The following is an 18,649-nucleotide window of genomic DNA, read 5'->3' as shown; positions in this document are numbered from 1 at the left end:
ATAGAAATATCTGATAGAAAAATGTCAGATAGATAGATAGATAGATAGATAGATAGATAGATAGAAAAATGTCAGATAGATAGATAGATAGATAGATAGAAGATAGATAGATAGATAGATAGATAGATAGATAGATAGATAGATAGATAGATAGATAGATAGATAGAAATATCTAATAGAAAAATGTCAGATAGATATATAGATCTGATTGAAAAATGCTAGATAGAGATAGATAGATAGATAGATAGATAGATAGATAGATAGATAGATAGATAGAAAAATGTCAGATAGATAGATAGATAGATAGAAATATCTGATAGAAAAATGTCAGATAGATAGATAGAATAGAAAAATGTCAGATAGATAGATAGATAGATAGAAATATCTGATAGAAAAATGTCAGATAGATAGAAATATCTGATAGAAAAATGTCAGATAGATAGATAGATAGATAGATAGAAATATCTAATAGAAAAATGTCAGATAGATAGATCTGATTGAAAAATGTCAGATAGATAGATAGATTGATAAACAGCAAACGGACAGTGAGATAGCTAGAACAATAAATATTATATGTACGAAAATGCATTCAAAACATTAGTTAAAATTTATGGTTGCAGACAGCTAATCTGAACTTCACTGTCACATACAAATCAAACGTAGCATGCTAGGCGCTGAGCTGTACTGCCTAGCCTGCTGTGTTATCATCCCCGTGGGGTCAATATATAAGTCTGGCACTACAGCCGTAGAACAGTTTCAGTAATTTACTTATCAATAACACTTAACACTCTTTCATTACCGTGCCAGCGTACGGAAACGCCATTATGCTAAGCGCTAGTTAATTAAGAGCAGATGGGCTTTAGCATTGGGCAAATGAGGGAAACGGGAGGAACAGAGGGAGTGAAGCAGCGAAATAGGGTCTGCCTAACGTCCGTGACTAACCGTTCACAGTTAGAGCTCATATCAGTAGCATGGGGAAATCCGAATTATCATTTCACAGCTAATTCTGCAGTAATGAACCGATTGGACATGCTAATCATTAGCAGTTTTCCCCATGGGTGCTGGGTTTGGATGTCTTTTTCGCTGCACAGCGTTTGTTGTAGCATGAATTGAATGTTTTTGACTTTCTCACAGGATGTGCGGAGAGTACCGGGCATTACACCAGCTATTGTGCGTTCATCTGAAACCAACGAAAAAAGGCCGTTTATGTGCGCTTACCCGGGCTGCAACAAAAGATACTTTAAACTATCTCACTTACAGATGCACAGCCGTAAACATACAGGTAAGACAACACACAAATGTTATTAAATACCACTAGCACAAATGCTAAGATTAACATTAACATGTTTGGTTGTTTTACACTCATAGGGGAGAAACCCTATCAGTGTGACTTCACAGACTGTGGTCGCAGGTTCTCCAGATCAGACCAGCTTAAAAGACACCAGAGAAGACACACAGGTTTGCGCCTCTGTCCTTTATATTTTAATTTCCTCCTGTTTTCCTGTAGTACTTCCTTGCTAGCATATTAAACTATTTGGTGAGGGAGATTTTCAGATCTAGGCCCCCTTGAGAAAAAGTAGTTTTTTAAATATTGTGCACTTATAGTGTACTTCAAATTTCAAAAGTATATATTTTTTAATTATGCCATGGTCTGTCTGAATAATGGATTCTGATTGGCAGTTCCAGGTCAGTTTAATCACGTTCTATATTAATGCGCTTCCTATAAACATTGGTAACCATAGTAACATACAGTTACGGTTGAATAGTAATACAGACGAAAATAACCGTCATTTTTATCGTTCCGGTCAAATATTGCAGCGCAAATATTATTAACATCTTTAATATGTGAATGCTGGCAAATGACCATGGCATAAACAGGATAATTAACGGCTAGCTGTGCATTAAACGATTTGAATGCACGACGTGGAGGCGAAGAACCACCCGACGCGCAGCGGATTATCCCTTACATACCATACTTGCAAAAAAGATATTAGTGAAATAAAAGGTCATTTAAGTGTACTTAAAGAGAGTACACTTTCAGAGCACGCTTAAATGGACAGTTCACCCAAAAATAAAAATTACCTCATGATTTACTCGCCCACAAGTGGCTCTTCCAAGCTTTATGATGGCAGTGAATGGGGGTCGAGATTTAGAAGCCCAAAAATGCATCCATCCATCATAAAAAGTGCTCCACACAGCACCATCTCAAGTGAATCGATGCATTTGTGTAAGAAAAATATCTATATTAAAAACTTTATAAACCATAATCTGTAGCTTCCGCTAACTGTCGTACACACCTTCACGAGAGAATGGCATAACAGCAGATGACGTAGGAGTAGCGCAAGCTCCAGTGAGAATATGCTAGTCTCGCGAGAACCAAGTTGTGTTTACAGCAAAGGAAAACCAATCTCCTCTTGGCATATATCAAAATCCTCTGACATTTTTTCTTTACCAATCCTCGTTTTGTACTTCTAATTCGTGACCAGTGTTTGGTTTTGCTCTCTCCACTGCACTTTTTTGAGTTTCAAAATCTTGAACCCCCATTCACTGCCATTATAAAGCTTTGAAGAGCCAGGACATTTTTTAATATAACTCTGATTGTATTCATCTGAAAAAAGAAAGCTTGAGGGTAAGTAGCCTAAATCAACTATTTTTGGGAAGCTCACTTTGTAATGCTACTAACTAACTAGTGTCAAATTAAAAGTTTTACTTAAAAGTAACTTTTATATATATATATATATATATATATATATATAGTCATGCTGTAAAGAAGTACACTTATTTTGATATGTTGACAAACATACTAAAGCACATGTAAAGTACTTGATTATAATTTCAAACTGTAGAGTGTTATTCGATATTACATTTAAAATAAATATATTTTAAATGTACTAAACTGCAACTTCATCATTAGAAATATACTTAAGTGTAGTCATGTTTCAATAACAATGACATAAAAATGTATTTTAGTTTACCATAAATGCTTGTCAGTACATTCGGCAGTACTCTTCAATCATATTTCAAAGACAATAGAAGATAATTATGACAATTATAAAACTGCATATAAAGATGTACTTAAGTGGGTCAAAAAAGTACACTTAAGTAACTAATTGCATTTGACATAAAATATAAAACATTTTCATTTAATTGTCAATAATATGAAGTTAAGTGTCCGAAAACATTACATTCAGGTTGCACATATGTATATTATTTTAAAGTATAATATTTTTGTAGTATGTAATCATTTTAAAAGTACGCTAAAGTGTGCTTTGTTTTTAAAAGGGCCCTAAAGACACACTGCTATGCAAGTAGAATGATGCTAATTCTTCACATCTTCAACAAAAACTTGATAAAACTGTCTACAGTTGTTGATTTGAAGTCGCCTAAATGTTCATATTAATTTTCACTCTCATTCCAAGTGTGTGAAAACACTTTTATGATTTCCTCAATCATTCAGCGCAAGTGTTTGCCGATGTATTGCTAGGACTCTCTTTGGATGTTGGTCTCACATACTTAATATAAGATTGTTTTCTTTCCCTCTGACACATTTTGGCATGGCCTCTCTACTGTAGCCTGTACTCGTCCTCTCCTTGTGTGTGTGTGTGTGTGACCACACTTGTGTGTTCCTGTGTGTGTGTGTGTAGGCGTTAAGCCATTCCAGTGTGAAACCTGTCAGAGAAAGTTCTCACGGTCAGACCACCTTAAGACCCACACCCGGACACATACAGGTAAAACAAGTGCGTAAACCTTTTCATTTTTTCATGATTCACTCCTCTCTTTCCACTCTTTGATGGATAATTGAACTTGAAGAGGTCACCTTTCTTTAGCATTATGTTTTCAGTTTGCATTCGAAAAAGCACACTGAAAAATCAGTTGACTGCAGTGGTTCTTAACTAGAGATATACAATAATATTCACAATTTTCAAATGAATCTGTTACCATTCCTAAATATTTTTTCCATTTTCCTGTACTAGAGAAAAACACACAACTATACTATTCATAGGTAAAGTGGCCTAATTAATGTAATGCAAAAACAAAGATGACAAATTTGTGACCATATAGATCATAAAACAATTTAAATAAATATAATCGATAAATATAATAGATAAATAAAACAAAGAAATAAATAGAAATATAGTAGATCACAAAACAAGCTTTGTATAAATAACAGTAGTAATAATTATTAGTAGTGAAATATTCATAATGCATGTTTTTATTGTTTTAGTCAAATGATAGTAGATACAGTATTACTGTTAAAAAGCAGGAATTAAACAAGTTCTTACCATACATTGTAAACTAAAATGTCCTAAAAACAAGAATGAATTTCATTAGGATCAATAACTGTGTATGCACAATCATATGCTAAATTATTAAAATAACTAACTAAAAATTAGATTTCTAAATGTCTTGAATTATAATGAATTCCAAAGTTTTTTCATGCTTTGGTGCATCTCATTTCAATAGCATTTACCAAGTGACATGACTTTCAGTCAATTTATGATAAAGACTGATTGAAACATCAACACACAAATAAATACAATTTATTTTTTGCACTTAAAAAATGCCTGCAACTAAATTTTTTGGGTTACGGCCCAGCAGTTGAGAACCACTGCTCTTAGGTGACCTCAATATAATTTAATAACGTAGATATTCCTTATTGCTCTTCAACTTTAATCTTCGATTCCATCCTAATGTCTATATCCTGTTCATCTCTCTCAGGTGAGAAGCCCTTTAACTGCAGATGGCCAAACTGTCAAAAGAAGTTTGCCAGGTCTGATGAGCTTGTCCGGCACCACAACATGCACCAGAGGAATCTGACGAAGCTACAGCTGGCCATCTGAGCCACGTCCCATTGGCAGTGGGTGCTGGTGCGGCCCCATCCCAAAGCATTAACTGCAGCTTTTTTTAAGGAAAAACAATAGTCTGTTTTCCTTTATAATAGTTCAAGTTATGGTTTGGATATGGGAAACTGGCAAGACAAGACAACACTCTCTTTATCTGCATGTGCAGCGCCTCCTAGAGGCAGCTCACTACAGGCCCTAATACACCATTATAGTGGCTTCAGCATAAAAGTATGTTTCCAGTGAGGAAACCTCATGTCTTAAATAAGATTTTGAGATTTGGGATGTGAAATATTATGTACCTAACAGTTAATGAAGTAGTTTTTAGAGTAATTTATTTTGTTTGTTGTAAATTAAAAAGTAACAGTTTTTTTTTCTTTCCTTGTAAATTCATCCAAACTACATCCGTCCTTGGCATGTTGTATCTGGAATTGTGAAACTCTCTCCACTGAAGTGCTCATCCATGCTGTTTGTAAAAATCCACTCTCTTTGACCAGTTAATTTATGAGTAGGTCACACTGGTTATGTGGCTGAGCGGTTGTGGTCAAGTTGTACATATTAGTTTCAATCCTCAGCCAACACCAAAAAATAAAAATCTAACAGGCAAAATTCTGTTCATGGGAAATGTGACTAACTATAAGTAACGGAAAGAAATGTGAAACGTATTTGGATGGACATGTTTTGTTTTTTGTTTTTTAAAATGAGCTTTATTTGTATGTTTGTCATATATATATCTGTTATTGACAGTCATTGTTTTTAAAAAAAAAAAATTAAACTCTCGGCATTAACTTGATGAAATGTGAAGCTCCAATTCTGCTCCAATTTTCATTTTTAAGGTTCAATTCATTATTTTTTTTTAAATGAAGAAAAATGTTACAGTTGTCTCTTGATAAATATTGTTTCTTTTTTAATTATTTTAATTTAATTAGAGTTTATGGGGGTTTAAAACGTCTTAATTCGACTTTCAACAAATTAAGACCTAAAAAGATCAACTGGACCAGAAAGTCGTGGCATTAAATATTGAAAAAAAAAAAAGTATATATATATATATATATATATATATATATATTTTTTACCAAAACAAATATCTAAGCATTCTTAAATCAAGATAAATTTACTTTAGATGCAAATTGAACAAATAAATCTTGTTTTCTGAAAAATGATAACAAAATTAAGTGAGTTTACGCTTAAAGAAGAACAAACATCTGTCAATGGCAATGAAAACTTTTTTTGACAGATTATTCTTTTTTTAATCATAAACTCGCTTAATTTTGATACTTAATTTGGATCAGTTTCTCATAAAACAAGACTTTCATTTTGCTTCTTGAGTAAACGTTATGTAAGTAAATATTGATGTAAGAATCATTTTCACTGGAAAACAAGACAAGATTTGTTTCTTTTCGGTTCACATTTACACTGTAAAAAGTGAAAGTTGACTTAACTTAAAAAAATTGAGGAAACCCGTTGCCTTAAAATGATTAAGTACATAATAATTAAAAAAAAAAAAGTTAAGTGAACTTGACAATTCAATTAACTTATTTTTTTTAATTATCATTTACTTAAAAAATTTTAAGGCAACGGGTTTCCTCAAATTTTTTAAGTTAAGTCAACTTATCACTTTTTACAGTGTAAATGACATTGACGAATTGTGTTCCATTCGATTTATTTCATACATTTTCTTACTTGCTCTTAAAAAGGTGTTATATAGTCTTAAATTGACCTTTGTAAGACCTGCAGAAACCCCATTTATTATATAATTCTGCATTATTTATTGCAGACCATTTTATATTGTAACTGAATTTGGCTTTTTTCTACAAGCTCTTCAAATACGACGCAGGATCGACGACAGGTTCAGTTTTCCCTCGCAGTTAAAATTCACTCCGATTCTAAAAAATTGTTTGGAAATCAAGCAGAGGCCTCCCTTCAAACATGCATGCTCTACATTAAAACACCCATGTAAATGTACAGCTATCTGCTGATATTTAATCTTTATCTGGAGCCCAAGTCTTGGCCGTCTAGCCTTTTCCATCTTAAACAATTTGCTTGGCCCCCAGTGCGGCGTAAATCAGCGAGCTTCTCCACCCTATTACTCATGCCGAAAAGTCCCGCTATATCTCACAGAGACAGCGCTTAATCTCTGTCCTAGATTTGGTCCGAGTGCCCTTTGAAGGCGAGGTGGCTGCTTTGTGTAACTCCGGCACAGTCCACATCCAATGGTGCGATTCTGCTCGTCACTTCAATCCAAAGAATCATTGTTCTTAAAAGGAGATCTTCAAAAGGGGGAAGGCGGATGAAACTTCAGCACCGCAACAGCTTGAAATGACCAACGACTAGCAGTCTTGTGTTTGATAGCTGTTGGCCAGTAGGATATTGTGGGTCCGAATGATAGACAAAGCCTGCAATTTTTGTTTTCAACTCAATTTTTATTCCCAGCCTTGATTTTTTTTCTTTTTCTTAAGATGACTGTAAAAAAGAAAAAAGTGCTAATCAGCAGCCTGTTTTTTTGGCTCTGATACCACAAGATGAAAGAATCTCACACTCTCACTGAACTCTCTTTTCTGTGATCCTTCCAAACGCTGATAAAATTTGGACTCCAGATTTAGGGGCATCTCAGGCCCGTCAAACTCTCAGAAGGAGCGTTAATTTGATGAAGACATGCAGTGGTTGAAGAAGCGCGTGTTGACACACGGCAGTCTTTTTCAATTTTTGCTCCATCTTTCTCAAAGTGAGTATTCAAAAGCCTTCTTGGAAAGCTCAAAGTGATTCCATCCATCCATCCAGTACCTTTTCCATAGAAGACAACCTTTTGTGGTTTGCCAAAATAAACAAAAGCTCCTTCGCATTTAATATCAAATGTAAGTGAAGTTTTAGGTTCAATATTCTAATGTATATTTTAGATTTAGCTTATGTTGTCTAAAGCTCCAAATTTAATTTGATAGAATTTCAGATTCATTTTAACATTGCTGATCAAAAGGATGACAAGCATCTGCATGTGATTTAAAGTATATATTTTACCATACCATATCAGTAAAAAAGACTTAGTTAAAAATGACTTCATACTTTTATTCAGCGATAATGCATTACATTGAATAAAAGTAACAGTAAAGAGATTTATGATGTTACAAACGCTTTTTCAGAACTTTCTATTCATCAAAGAATTCTGAAAAAAAATGTATGATGGTTTAGACAAAAATATCAACTTCTGAAATGAGCAGCAAATCGCCATATTAGAATGATTTCTGAAGGATCATGTGACACTGAAGACTGGAGTAATGATGCTGAAAATTCAGCTTTGCATCACAGGAATAAATTACAATTTAAAATATATATTAAAAATAAAACAGTTATTTTGAATTATAATAATATTTCACAATATTTATGTATTTGTTATTTTAAAAAATGCAACCTTGGTGAGTATGAGACAACATTAAAAAAACAAAACAAATCCGACCTTATATACATTAGATATTTATGTGTGTGTGTGTGTGTGTAAATGTTACATAATCAGATTCTAAAATTCAAACACTTGTAATTAGATTATATTACATTTTATAATAATCAGCTCATAATCAGATTACAGTTACTTTTTATGGATTACATATTATGTGTCATACCATTTATCTTGAACTATATTCACAGTATAGAATAGCCAAGTAAATGTTATGCAAATAAGTTTGCAAACCACACTTTTGAATTTGGGTTAAAAAAAAGCAACCTCTAGCAATTAGACCATGTATGAAGCAAATAATTATGCAAGTTACTAAATGTATGGTTTAATGCATTTAAAACATTGAATATATTTTTCTCTTTTTTATATCAATATGGTACGTTTAATGGTAAGTTTAAAACAAGTTACATAAAAAGTAATCTAAAAGTAATCTGAAAATCACTACCTAAAATGAATAACCTATATAACATTAGTAACTACAGTTAGCCTACTGTAATCAGTAATGGACTACAATTGTAATCTACCCAGCTCTGTGTTTGTTTGTATATATATATATATATATATATATATATATATGACATTTAAGTTATTTGTTTCAGAACACTTAAAATACCACTTTGAAATGCCACTCGATAAGTATCTACAAAAAGAGAGGATCTTACAAAAATGTGAAGAGTTGAGGAGGAAAGAAAGAGCTACATCTGATTCTTCACTGCCCACGACACCTTTATGACCCTAGTGTTGGGCGATCAGTGAGCCCCTTCATTCATGGGATAAGATAAGAGAGAGCGGGAGTGATAAATGCTTGGACAGACTGAGAGGTAAGATGAGCGAGGAGGATCTCTGACCCTCTGCCTCACATGTGTGTGTTTATCAGGCGGTCAGCGGCTATTATGGGATTAGATGTGGCTCGACGGTGAGGATGTGAGGGCTTACCGGGGTGTAAGTCTGACCACGGTTTGTCATTTAGGATCAACTTTCTTCATTCTTTCTTCATTCTGCCTATTTTTGCTCTTTCTGATAAAGTTTCTTGCATAGATGAACAGCACATGAAACATTTTATGAAACTCATTATAAAATAACATTTCGGACTCTAAAATCTAATAGGATGAGCCATGTTTGATATATTGACCATTCATTTTTATACATGTAATCCAAAAAAAGATCCATCAGATCCAGAAACAGTGGGATAATATAAAAATGTTGTCTATTTTTCTGCAATTTCCATTTCCGTGGCAATTTCTCTGATTGGGAATTGTGGGTAATGTAGTTCTTTGCATGGGATTAGGTAATAACTATTTAAAAACTATTTAAAAATTAAGCTGAAATCACTCCAACTTGTGGCTATAAAAGTAAAAACGTATTACTATCTTAATATTATTTTATTAAATTAATCAATACTTTTATAATTTGAAAAATGATCAAATTAATGGTATTTCTGCACTATATATTCATAATTATAACTTAATTCTATGTTCAGAGGATATATCTATAACAGAATAATCACAATATTGATTATTATTAATAAATGTGATTATTTTGTTAACGTGTAATTTATCTCTGATAACTGTCATAAATTTTTTAAATTTTTTAAGAAATGTATTTTTACTGTTTTTCACAAGCAATAAGTCAGTTGTTACAGTGATACTACCATGGTTCAGTGTTATTTTAGTATTATTTATACTATATACTGCATTGGATTTTCAGTTTTCATTTTATTTTTAGTTTAGGTTTTAGTAAATATTTATATTTATTTGTATCTTTATTTTGGCTTTCAGTCAACGTAAAAGTATTTCAGTTCTAATTACTGGTTAAGCTTAATTACATTTCAAAAGTTTCGCAATCTATATGCAGAAGTACATTACGTAATTATCAGTTTCCTTCGGCAACAACTAGTGCACACTCCAGTAAACCAAAAAAGTAGATCCAAAAGTCATAAAGTCACAGACAGCATGCAGAGCAGACAGAAGCAGTAGGCGTGTGCGTGTGTGTGTGTGTGTGTGTGTGTGTGTGTGGGAAACCCCCAGCTGATCCAGGCCTCTAGGGTGATGCTGTAATGGCTGTGGATGGTGTTCTGATGTGGAGGTCCTGGTACGGATCTCTAGAGACTGCATTCCATTAGTCACAGGACAGATTTTCTCCTTCACCTTTCTCTCTCTCTCTCTCTCTCTCTCTCACACACACACACACACTGAGGCACACTCTTGTTCTTTGTTGTGCAATAGCTCTCCACTATCCTGGCACTGTCATCATTCATACCTCTGCACTTCCTCAAGCCTGTACAGTAATGAGGGTGAGATATGCTCCTTCCTGGACTCTCTGCGTGGGAGTGTGTGTTCAAGGCTGACTTTTCACCAATTCATACATACAGACATACATAAATACACACACACAATATATATACATACACATATATATCACATCACTTTCTTTATATTAAACCAATTCAAATCCTAAATGGTGTGAATTCCAATCTTATATTTAGAATCACCACCCCCTTATTTAGAGCTTAATTGAAATGCCTTCTTGGGATGTTTCAGCTGTTCAGCAAAAAAAAAAAAAAACAGTGATGTAATGCATAGCGGAAATGTTTGGTTGAAATCTTGCAAAGTTAAGCTCAGGCTCAGACACTCTAAACCCATCAGACCCTAAACTAGGTTAGCCAAATAAATCACTGTTAAAAAATGTTAACAAATGAAGTCACACAAGATTGAAGAACTGCAGCAAATAAAGGCATAATTATATATTTAAAAAAAAAGCAATTGTTGCAATTGTGAGATCAACATATAATTTTTACTCTGTTTTGCACTTTGAGAGCATAACAGATGCTCAGATCTCTTTCAGTGGCTAAACTGAACTAAACAGAGTGAACAAAACATTTGCATTGATATTTAACTGGACTAAACAACAAAAATTATGCTATAAAATGATACAACTTTTATTATTGCTATTATCAGCTTAATATGATTATAAACTCATGAACAGAAATATATTTTTGTAATACAACTGGACAGTAAAATAAAAATGATATTGCAGTACAGTTACAATAAATGGTTTAAATCCTTTAATGCAAATTATTGTAATTATTAATAATTATTATTTTATTAAATTAATAAATATACATTTATTATTATTAACTTAATATAACACTGCAGTGTTAAAAATGAAAATTTTCAAATAAATATTAGTGATATATTAATCAATACATTTTATAATGATTAAATTAATTATTTACATTGGTCAAATATAATACATGTCTTATTTTTATAGTAATAATATTCTTACTAACCATATTCATTTATTAATGTTATTAATTAATTAAGTCATGACTATACTCACAACAGCACTATAAAATAAAAATAAATGTATAAATAATATATTAATGCATTTAATAATAATAAATGAATAAATTACATTAGTAAAATAAACACATCTTAATTTCTTTAATAATCATATGTTTCTTAACCATATTAATGTATTAATATTACTAATTAATTAATATTAACTCATGACTACACTCACAACAGCACTGTAAAATAAAAAAAAATTAACATTTACAAATAAATATATTAAAAATATATTTCTGTGTTTAGCCTAGTTGACCGTTTATAAATACTTTTCATTATAAATCTACTGATATGCTGTAAACGTCTGTCCACAGATGTTAGAAATTATGTGAGTTTGAAAATAAAGCATAAAATAAATGCATATTAAACTAACATCACATGCAGAGATGAAAAACCATAATATTGCATTTTATTATTTGCATCTTTCTTCCTTTTTCTTGATCAGAGACCAATTTATTTATTTATTTTTACAACCATTTGAGAACCACTGCTTTAAAGAACCAAGAAAATAAAATGCTGCCCAAACCTTTCATGCAACCTCAAGAGCTTCACCTCAGGACTAACTTTGACCTCTCGTTGTTAATCCAACTCATGTTATAAACTTAGCTCCACTATACTGAGGTTCTCTCCTAACTTTTACAGCCACTAAAACTGACTGACATAAGAAAGCAAACACACAAGTGTCAGGAGGCCTGTTCTCCCAGCTGCAGCCCTAGAGGCCAGGAGGTTACCCTCCAACTCGCACTTATCTCTGGAGAAACAGAGGACAGGTTGTTCAGAGAAGCCTTCTACTGTCCACACGTGTAAGCGCTCTTCATCACGCCACTATAACTCTCTCCTGGACGGAAAAGTGGGAAATGAAGGAACCGGCTTTGATTTAAACCCCTCTTAAAATTCCCTCTTTTGGAAGATGGGAAGTCTCGGCACGAGTGGCTGGTGTTTCTCAATGCCAGATCGGCATGTTTTGAACGAACAAGTCATTGAAGAGGAATCTTTAAACTAGCAGTTTTATCTGGGCAATTCCCCCGTTTCAGACGGAGCTCAAAACTGTTGTAGCTTGTTGTGTTTCTCTTATGACAAAGGACTTGATAAAGTGTATGACAGGAGAGCTCCTCAATAAAAAGGTGCTGTGTATAGTGTGACCCCTAGATTAATGCCCCACACTGCACAGAAAAACATGAATCAGTCATCTACATCCAATGCGATGTTTCCCCATCTTTTTATTTGTCTTTTGTACCTCAACAGCTCCATCAGTAAGTCTCCTTTTATTTTACACCAAACCATCAATGACATATCATCATCATCATCTATTAAAGTGGCCATTATTAATAGTTAACTTAAAAATGATTGTTGTTGTTGTTGTTAATAAAAATATTATTCATAATAATAATAAAATATATTTTTGTATAGAAATTAATTTATATATAATATTTATATGAAATACAAAAATTATATTTAGTTTATAAATAGTTATAACATAAATGTATATTTTAATAATTCAAAATATATGTACATTGTTATTAATAATGATAATAATAATAATAATACTGTGATATATTTCCAATTATGTACATAAATTTAATATGTATATATGTATTAAATAATATTTATATGAAACAAATTATAAAACAAATGTTTATGAATATAAAATATGAACATATAGTTATAATATACATTAATATATAATATTTTAATGTTTACAAACATTTAATATTCAGATAACTTGTAAAAATAGATCAATGGTTAAAATATGTAAATCATGTACATTTGTATAAATAAAATAATATTTAAATAAATATACATTATTGTAATATGTATTTATACACACGTGGTCAGAATTGTTGGTACCCTTGGTAAATATGATCAAAGAAGGCTGTGAAAATTAATCTGCATTGTTAATCCTTTTGATTGGAGAATAAGAATTTAAAATGGGGGGGGAAATATCATTATGAAATACATGTTTTTCTCTAATACACATTGGCCACAATTAACGGCACCCTTTTATTCAATACTTTTTGAAACCTCCATTTGCCAGTTTAATAGCTCTAAATGTTCTCCTATAATGCCTGATGAGGTTAGAGAACACCTGACAAGAGATCAGAGACCATTCCTTCATCCAGAATCACTCCAGACCCTTTAGATTCCCAGCTCCATGATGGTGCTTCTTCTCTTCAGTTCACCACTCATTTTCTACAGGGTTCAGGTCAGAGGACTGGAATGGCCAGCAGAAGCTTGGTTTTGTGCTCAGTGACCCATTTTTGTGTTGTTTTTGAGGTTTGTGTTTGGATTATTGTCCGGTTGGAAGATCCAAACATGGCCCATTATAAGATTTCTAACAGAGTCAGTCACTTATTGATTTTTATCTGTTGGTATTTGATAGAATCCATGATGCCATGTGTCTAAACAAGATGTCCAGGACCTCCAGCAGAAATATAGGCCCACAACATCAAAAATACAGCAGTATATTTCATTGTACACATGGGGTACTTTTTATCCCTGTGTTCACCAAACCCATCTTGAGTGTTTGCTGCCATAGAAGCCAGTCCCATTTGAAGTTTCAGTCGTGTCTGATAACTGAATATGCTGGAGATTGTTTTTGGAGGAGCTCGGAGAATTTTTCTTGAAACCCTCCCGAACAACATGTGGTGATGTAGGTGCTGTTTGACAATTTATTTTTAAGGTTTTCTGACCCAGAGACTCAACTATTTTCTGCAATTCTCCAGCTGTGGTCCTTGGAGAGTCTTTAGCCACTCAAACTCTCCTTCTCACCGTGCATTAGGGCGATATAGACACACGTCCTCTTCCAGGCAGAATCATAACATTTTATGTTGATTGGAAATTCTTAATTATTGCCCTGATGGTGGAAATGGGAATTTTCACTGCTCTAGTTCTTTTCTTAAAGCCACTTCACTAATTTGTGAAGCTCAATTATCTTTGCTGCACATCAGAAATATATTCTTTGGTTTTTCTCATTGTGATGGATGATTAAGGGAATTTGGACATTGTTTTCCCTCCTATTTATATTTCTGTGAAACAGGAAGCCATGGCTGGATAATTTCATGTTCATAATCACCCTGGAGTCCCCAAAATTGTAAATATGAATGGGAATATACTTAAGAGATATTGTCCAACGTGTATTTGAGAAAAACATTTATTTCATAATGAGATTTTCCCCCATTTTCAATTGTTTTAGTTCAATGGAAGGTTAGATTTTGTGATGTTCTTTTAAATAAAAGATCAAAAGGATTAATAATGCAGGTTTATTTTCAGAGCCGCTTTTGATCATATTTACCAAGGGTACCAACAATTCTGACCACGTGTGTATTTAAATATTTATAAAAATCTAATTTTAATTATATACAAATAATTGTACATATTTTCATTTTTTGAATATGAAATAATTGTTGAATATTAAATATTTGTCGTAAACATTAAAATATAAAACAAATGTTTATGATTATTAAATATGAATGTATAGTTATAATTTAGATTTTTGCATCTCATATAAATTATATATTACATTTATGTACATAATTGGAAATATATCTCATTATTATTATTATTATTATTATTATTGCTGTTGTTATTGTTAATATTAATAACACCTGATCTTGTCTGTATAATTATGAGCTTTAACATTTCAGGTTCAGATTTTCTCTGAGAAAGATCAGATTGCAATTGTATTTATAAATGATAACCAATGGGACATACAAGTCATTCGCATTTATTATCATTCAAGGTCCACAAGTATAAAACGTTACCCATAATTACATACTGTAACATCCAACAATTTAATAATGTGACTCATACACATAATATGCTGTTGTCTCTCCCTAAAAAAAAAAAATAAAATAAAGAAAACAGACTACTTACTTATTGCTTATTTAAACCTATTGTTTTATAGATTTAAAGCAAATATTCCTTTCCAAGGCCTGCTCATAATGTTACTGTGGTTGGATTTCATTGCGCTAAAAATTTTAAGAGTGTCTTCTAAACATCAAAAGGACTAGAAGCAAAGAGGGAAATGTGATAAGTGTTTTAAGACAGCAGAGGTAATGAGTAAGCGGTCTGCATGCTTGAAACTTCTCAGAAATACCTCTGGGAACTCAGTGCCCAAAGTAAATAAAGGAGACTGAGTTCCTCCAGCACTCCCAGTAGCAGCTAAAGTTCATTACGATCTCCACTCGTTTGTCATGGCTAATTTGGGGAAAGGAACAATACTTAGTTTAACAGAGTAAACAATCGCCTTATCGAGATGTTGAAACTCGGAAGAGGCATTTCCATAAAGTGATAGCATCTTGCGCAAATATGATGATTTGCACTGAAAAAAGAAACGTAGTTCACAAGGCCATAGGATGAATATCGCAGTGCAGCTGTTATTGACAGAGCGTTTGTTTGTGTTGCATGGAGAAATTTCTGACCACATTTACAGCCATGAATCAAATGACTACAAAACATTTCCTTTGTTTAAAGTTGCGTGTTTTGGCTTGTAATTCAAACGTTCTTCTGGTTAGTAGGTTTTCTTCATTGTATTAGCTGTTCTGGTGTCTGTTGCATTATTGTAAGCTGAATAATAATAATAAAAAATTAAAAATCTGAGAAGGAATAATTAGACTGAATGATACAATGTATACATATATTATCTATATATATGTATGTGTGTGTGATATTTAGATCAAATAAATATACATAATTACATGTATTAAAATATGTACAATTATTTAAATAAACAAAATAATATTTAAATATAAAAATAAGAAATCAAAAGAAATAATTATAAACATTAAATATTTATAATAATTATTTAAATCAAATTTTACGGTGCTGCTTGAAAGCTTGTGAACCCTTTAGAATTTTCTATATTTCTGCATAAATATGACCCAAAACATCATCAGATCTTCATATAAGTCCTGAAGGTAGACAACGACAACCGAATCAAACAAGTGAGAGAAAGATATTTTCTTTGTCATTTATTTATTGAGAAAAATGATCCAGTGTTACATATCTGTGTGTTGCAAAAGTATGTGAATCTCTTGGATTAGCAGTTAATTTAAAGGTGAAATTAGGGGCCATCTGTGCAGAGGTGTTTTCAGTCAGTGCAATGACTATCAAATGTCAGTGCGTTCAAAGAACAGGGATCTATCAAAGTCTGATCATGTTTGTGGAAGTGAATCATGTCACGAACAAAGGAGATTACTGAGGACTTTGGAAAAAGAGTTGATGTTGCTCATCGGGCTAGAAAAGTTTACAAAACCATCTCTAAAGAGTCTGGACTCCACAAATCCACAGTCAGACAGATTGTGTACAAATGGAGGAAATTCAAGACCACTGTTACCTTCCTGAGAAGTGGTCGCCCAACAAAGATCACTCCAAAGCAGAACGTGTAATAGTCTGTGAGGTTGCAAAAGTTCCCAGAGTAACTTTTAAGCAACTAAAGGCCTTTCTCACATCAGCTAATGTTAATATTCATGAGCCCACCATCAGGAGAACACTGACCAACCATGGTGTGCATGGCAGAGCTGCAAGAAGAAAGCCACTGTTCTCCAAAAAGAAAATTGCTTGCTAAAGATCATGTGGACAAGCCAGAGGACTATTGGAGAAAGGTTTAATGGGTGGATGAAACTATAATAGAACTTATTGGTTTAAATGAGAAGCTATTATGTTCGGAGAAAAGAACACACTGCATTCCAGCTTAAGACTCTTATCCCATCTGTGAAACGTGGTGGTAGTTTTGCTGCATCTGGGCCAGGACAGCCTGCCATCATTGATGGATAATGAATTCTGAATTATACCAGCAAATTCTAAAGGAAAACGTCAGGACATCTGTTTAAGAACAGAGTCTCAAGAGAACGTGGGTCATGCAGCAAGACAACAACCCCAAGCACACAAGTCATTCTACCAAAGAATGGTTAAAGAAGAACAAAGTTAATGTTTTGGAATGGCTGAGTCAAAGTCCAGACCTTAATCCAATTAAAATGTTGTGGAAGAACCTAAGCAATCGGTTCATAGGAGGAAACCCACCAGCATCACAGAGTTTAAGTGGTTCTGCGCTAAGGAATGAACTAAAACTCCTACAAGTTATTGTGCAGCACTGATCAGCATTTACAAGAAACTTTACCTTCAGTTACTGCAGCAAAAGGGGGTCACACCAGATACTGAAAGCAAAGATTCGCATACTTTTGTAACACTGGATCATTTTTCTCAATAAATAAATGACAAAGAATATATTTTTCTCTCACTTGTTTGATTCGGTTGATTTATATGAAAATCTGATGATGTTTTGGGTCATATTTATGCAGAAATATAGAAAATTCTAAATGGTTCACAAACTTTCAAGCAGCACTGTATATATATATATATATATATATATATATATATATATATAAACACCATGCATTTAAATACAAATAAAACAAATAAAGATTTATAAATATTAAATATATGTTTAGAATAATTATGTATTTTGAATAATTACGAATACTTAGACTGAATGAGACTATCTATCAAATAAAAATACACAAATATACGTATTAAAATAAGTACAATTATTCAAATAAAATAAATATTAAATATAATATAAAATAAAATAAATAATTATAAATATTAAATATTATTATGAATATATATATATATATATATATATATATATATATATACACAAATAATATACAAATAAAACAAATGAAGATTTATAAATGTTAAATATATGTTTAGAATAATGTTAAATATATTCTCTCTCTCTCTCTGTGTGTGTGTGTGTGTGTGTGTGTGTGTGTGAGTGTAATTATTATTTACAATTTTTAATGTATAGTTAAAATATTTAGATTTCTATTTTTATATAAATTCAATTCAATGAAATAAATCATTGATAAATTTGCAGAAAGAAAGCAAATGAAGTCACATGAACATACCAGTATAAAGAAACTCACCAAAAAACCTCCCAGAATAGCAAAAATCCTTCGCTTCTGAGGAAATGCTTGGCAGACCTGAAAATCAGCAGACTCTCTTTCTGT

The 18,649-nt window shown here is 32.4% G+C and overlaps 1 protein-coding gene across 1 annotated transcript in view; it reads left to right on the top strand.

Annotated features, from left to right (window-relative positions):
* wt1a (WT1 transcription factor a) overlaps positions 1–5,798 on the top strand; it is a 23,621-nt gene extending 17,823 nt beyond the window's left edge. The window contains 4 exon segments of the mRNA XM_058766857.1: positions 1,135–1,282; positions 1,369–1,458; positions 3,645–3,728; positions 4,720–5,798. Coding sequence (XP_058622840.1) covers positions 1,135–1,282; positions 1,369–1,458; positions 3,645–3,728; positions 4,720–4,841 — 444 coding nt within the window. The 3' untranslated portion in view covers positions 4,842–5,798.
* Positions 5,799–18,649: the final 12,851 nt, after the last annotated feature.

Source organism: Onychostoma macrolepis, chromosome 25 (genome assembly GCF_012432095.1).
Source record: "Onychostoma macrolepis isolate SWU-2019 chromosome 25, ASM1243209v1, whole genome shotgun sequence".
Lineage (NCBI taxonomy): Eukaryota > Metazoa > Chordata > Actinopteri > Cypriniformes > Cyprinidae > Onychostoma > Onychostoma macrolepis.
Note: the sequence above shows the minus strand (reverse complement) of the source record. Positions and strands in the feature narration are given on the sequence as shown.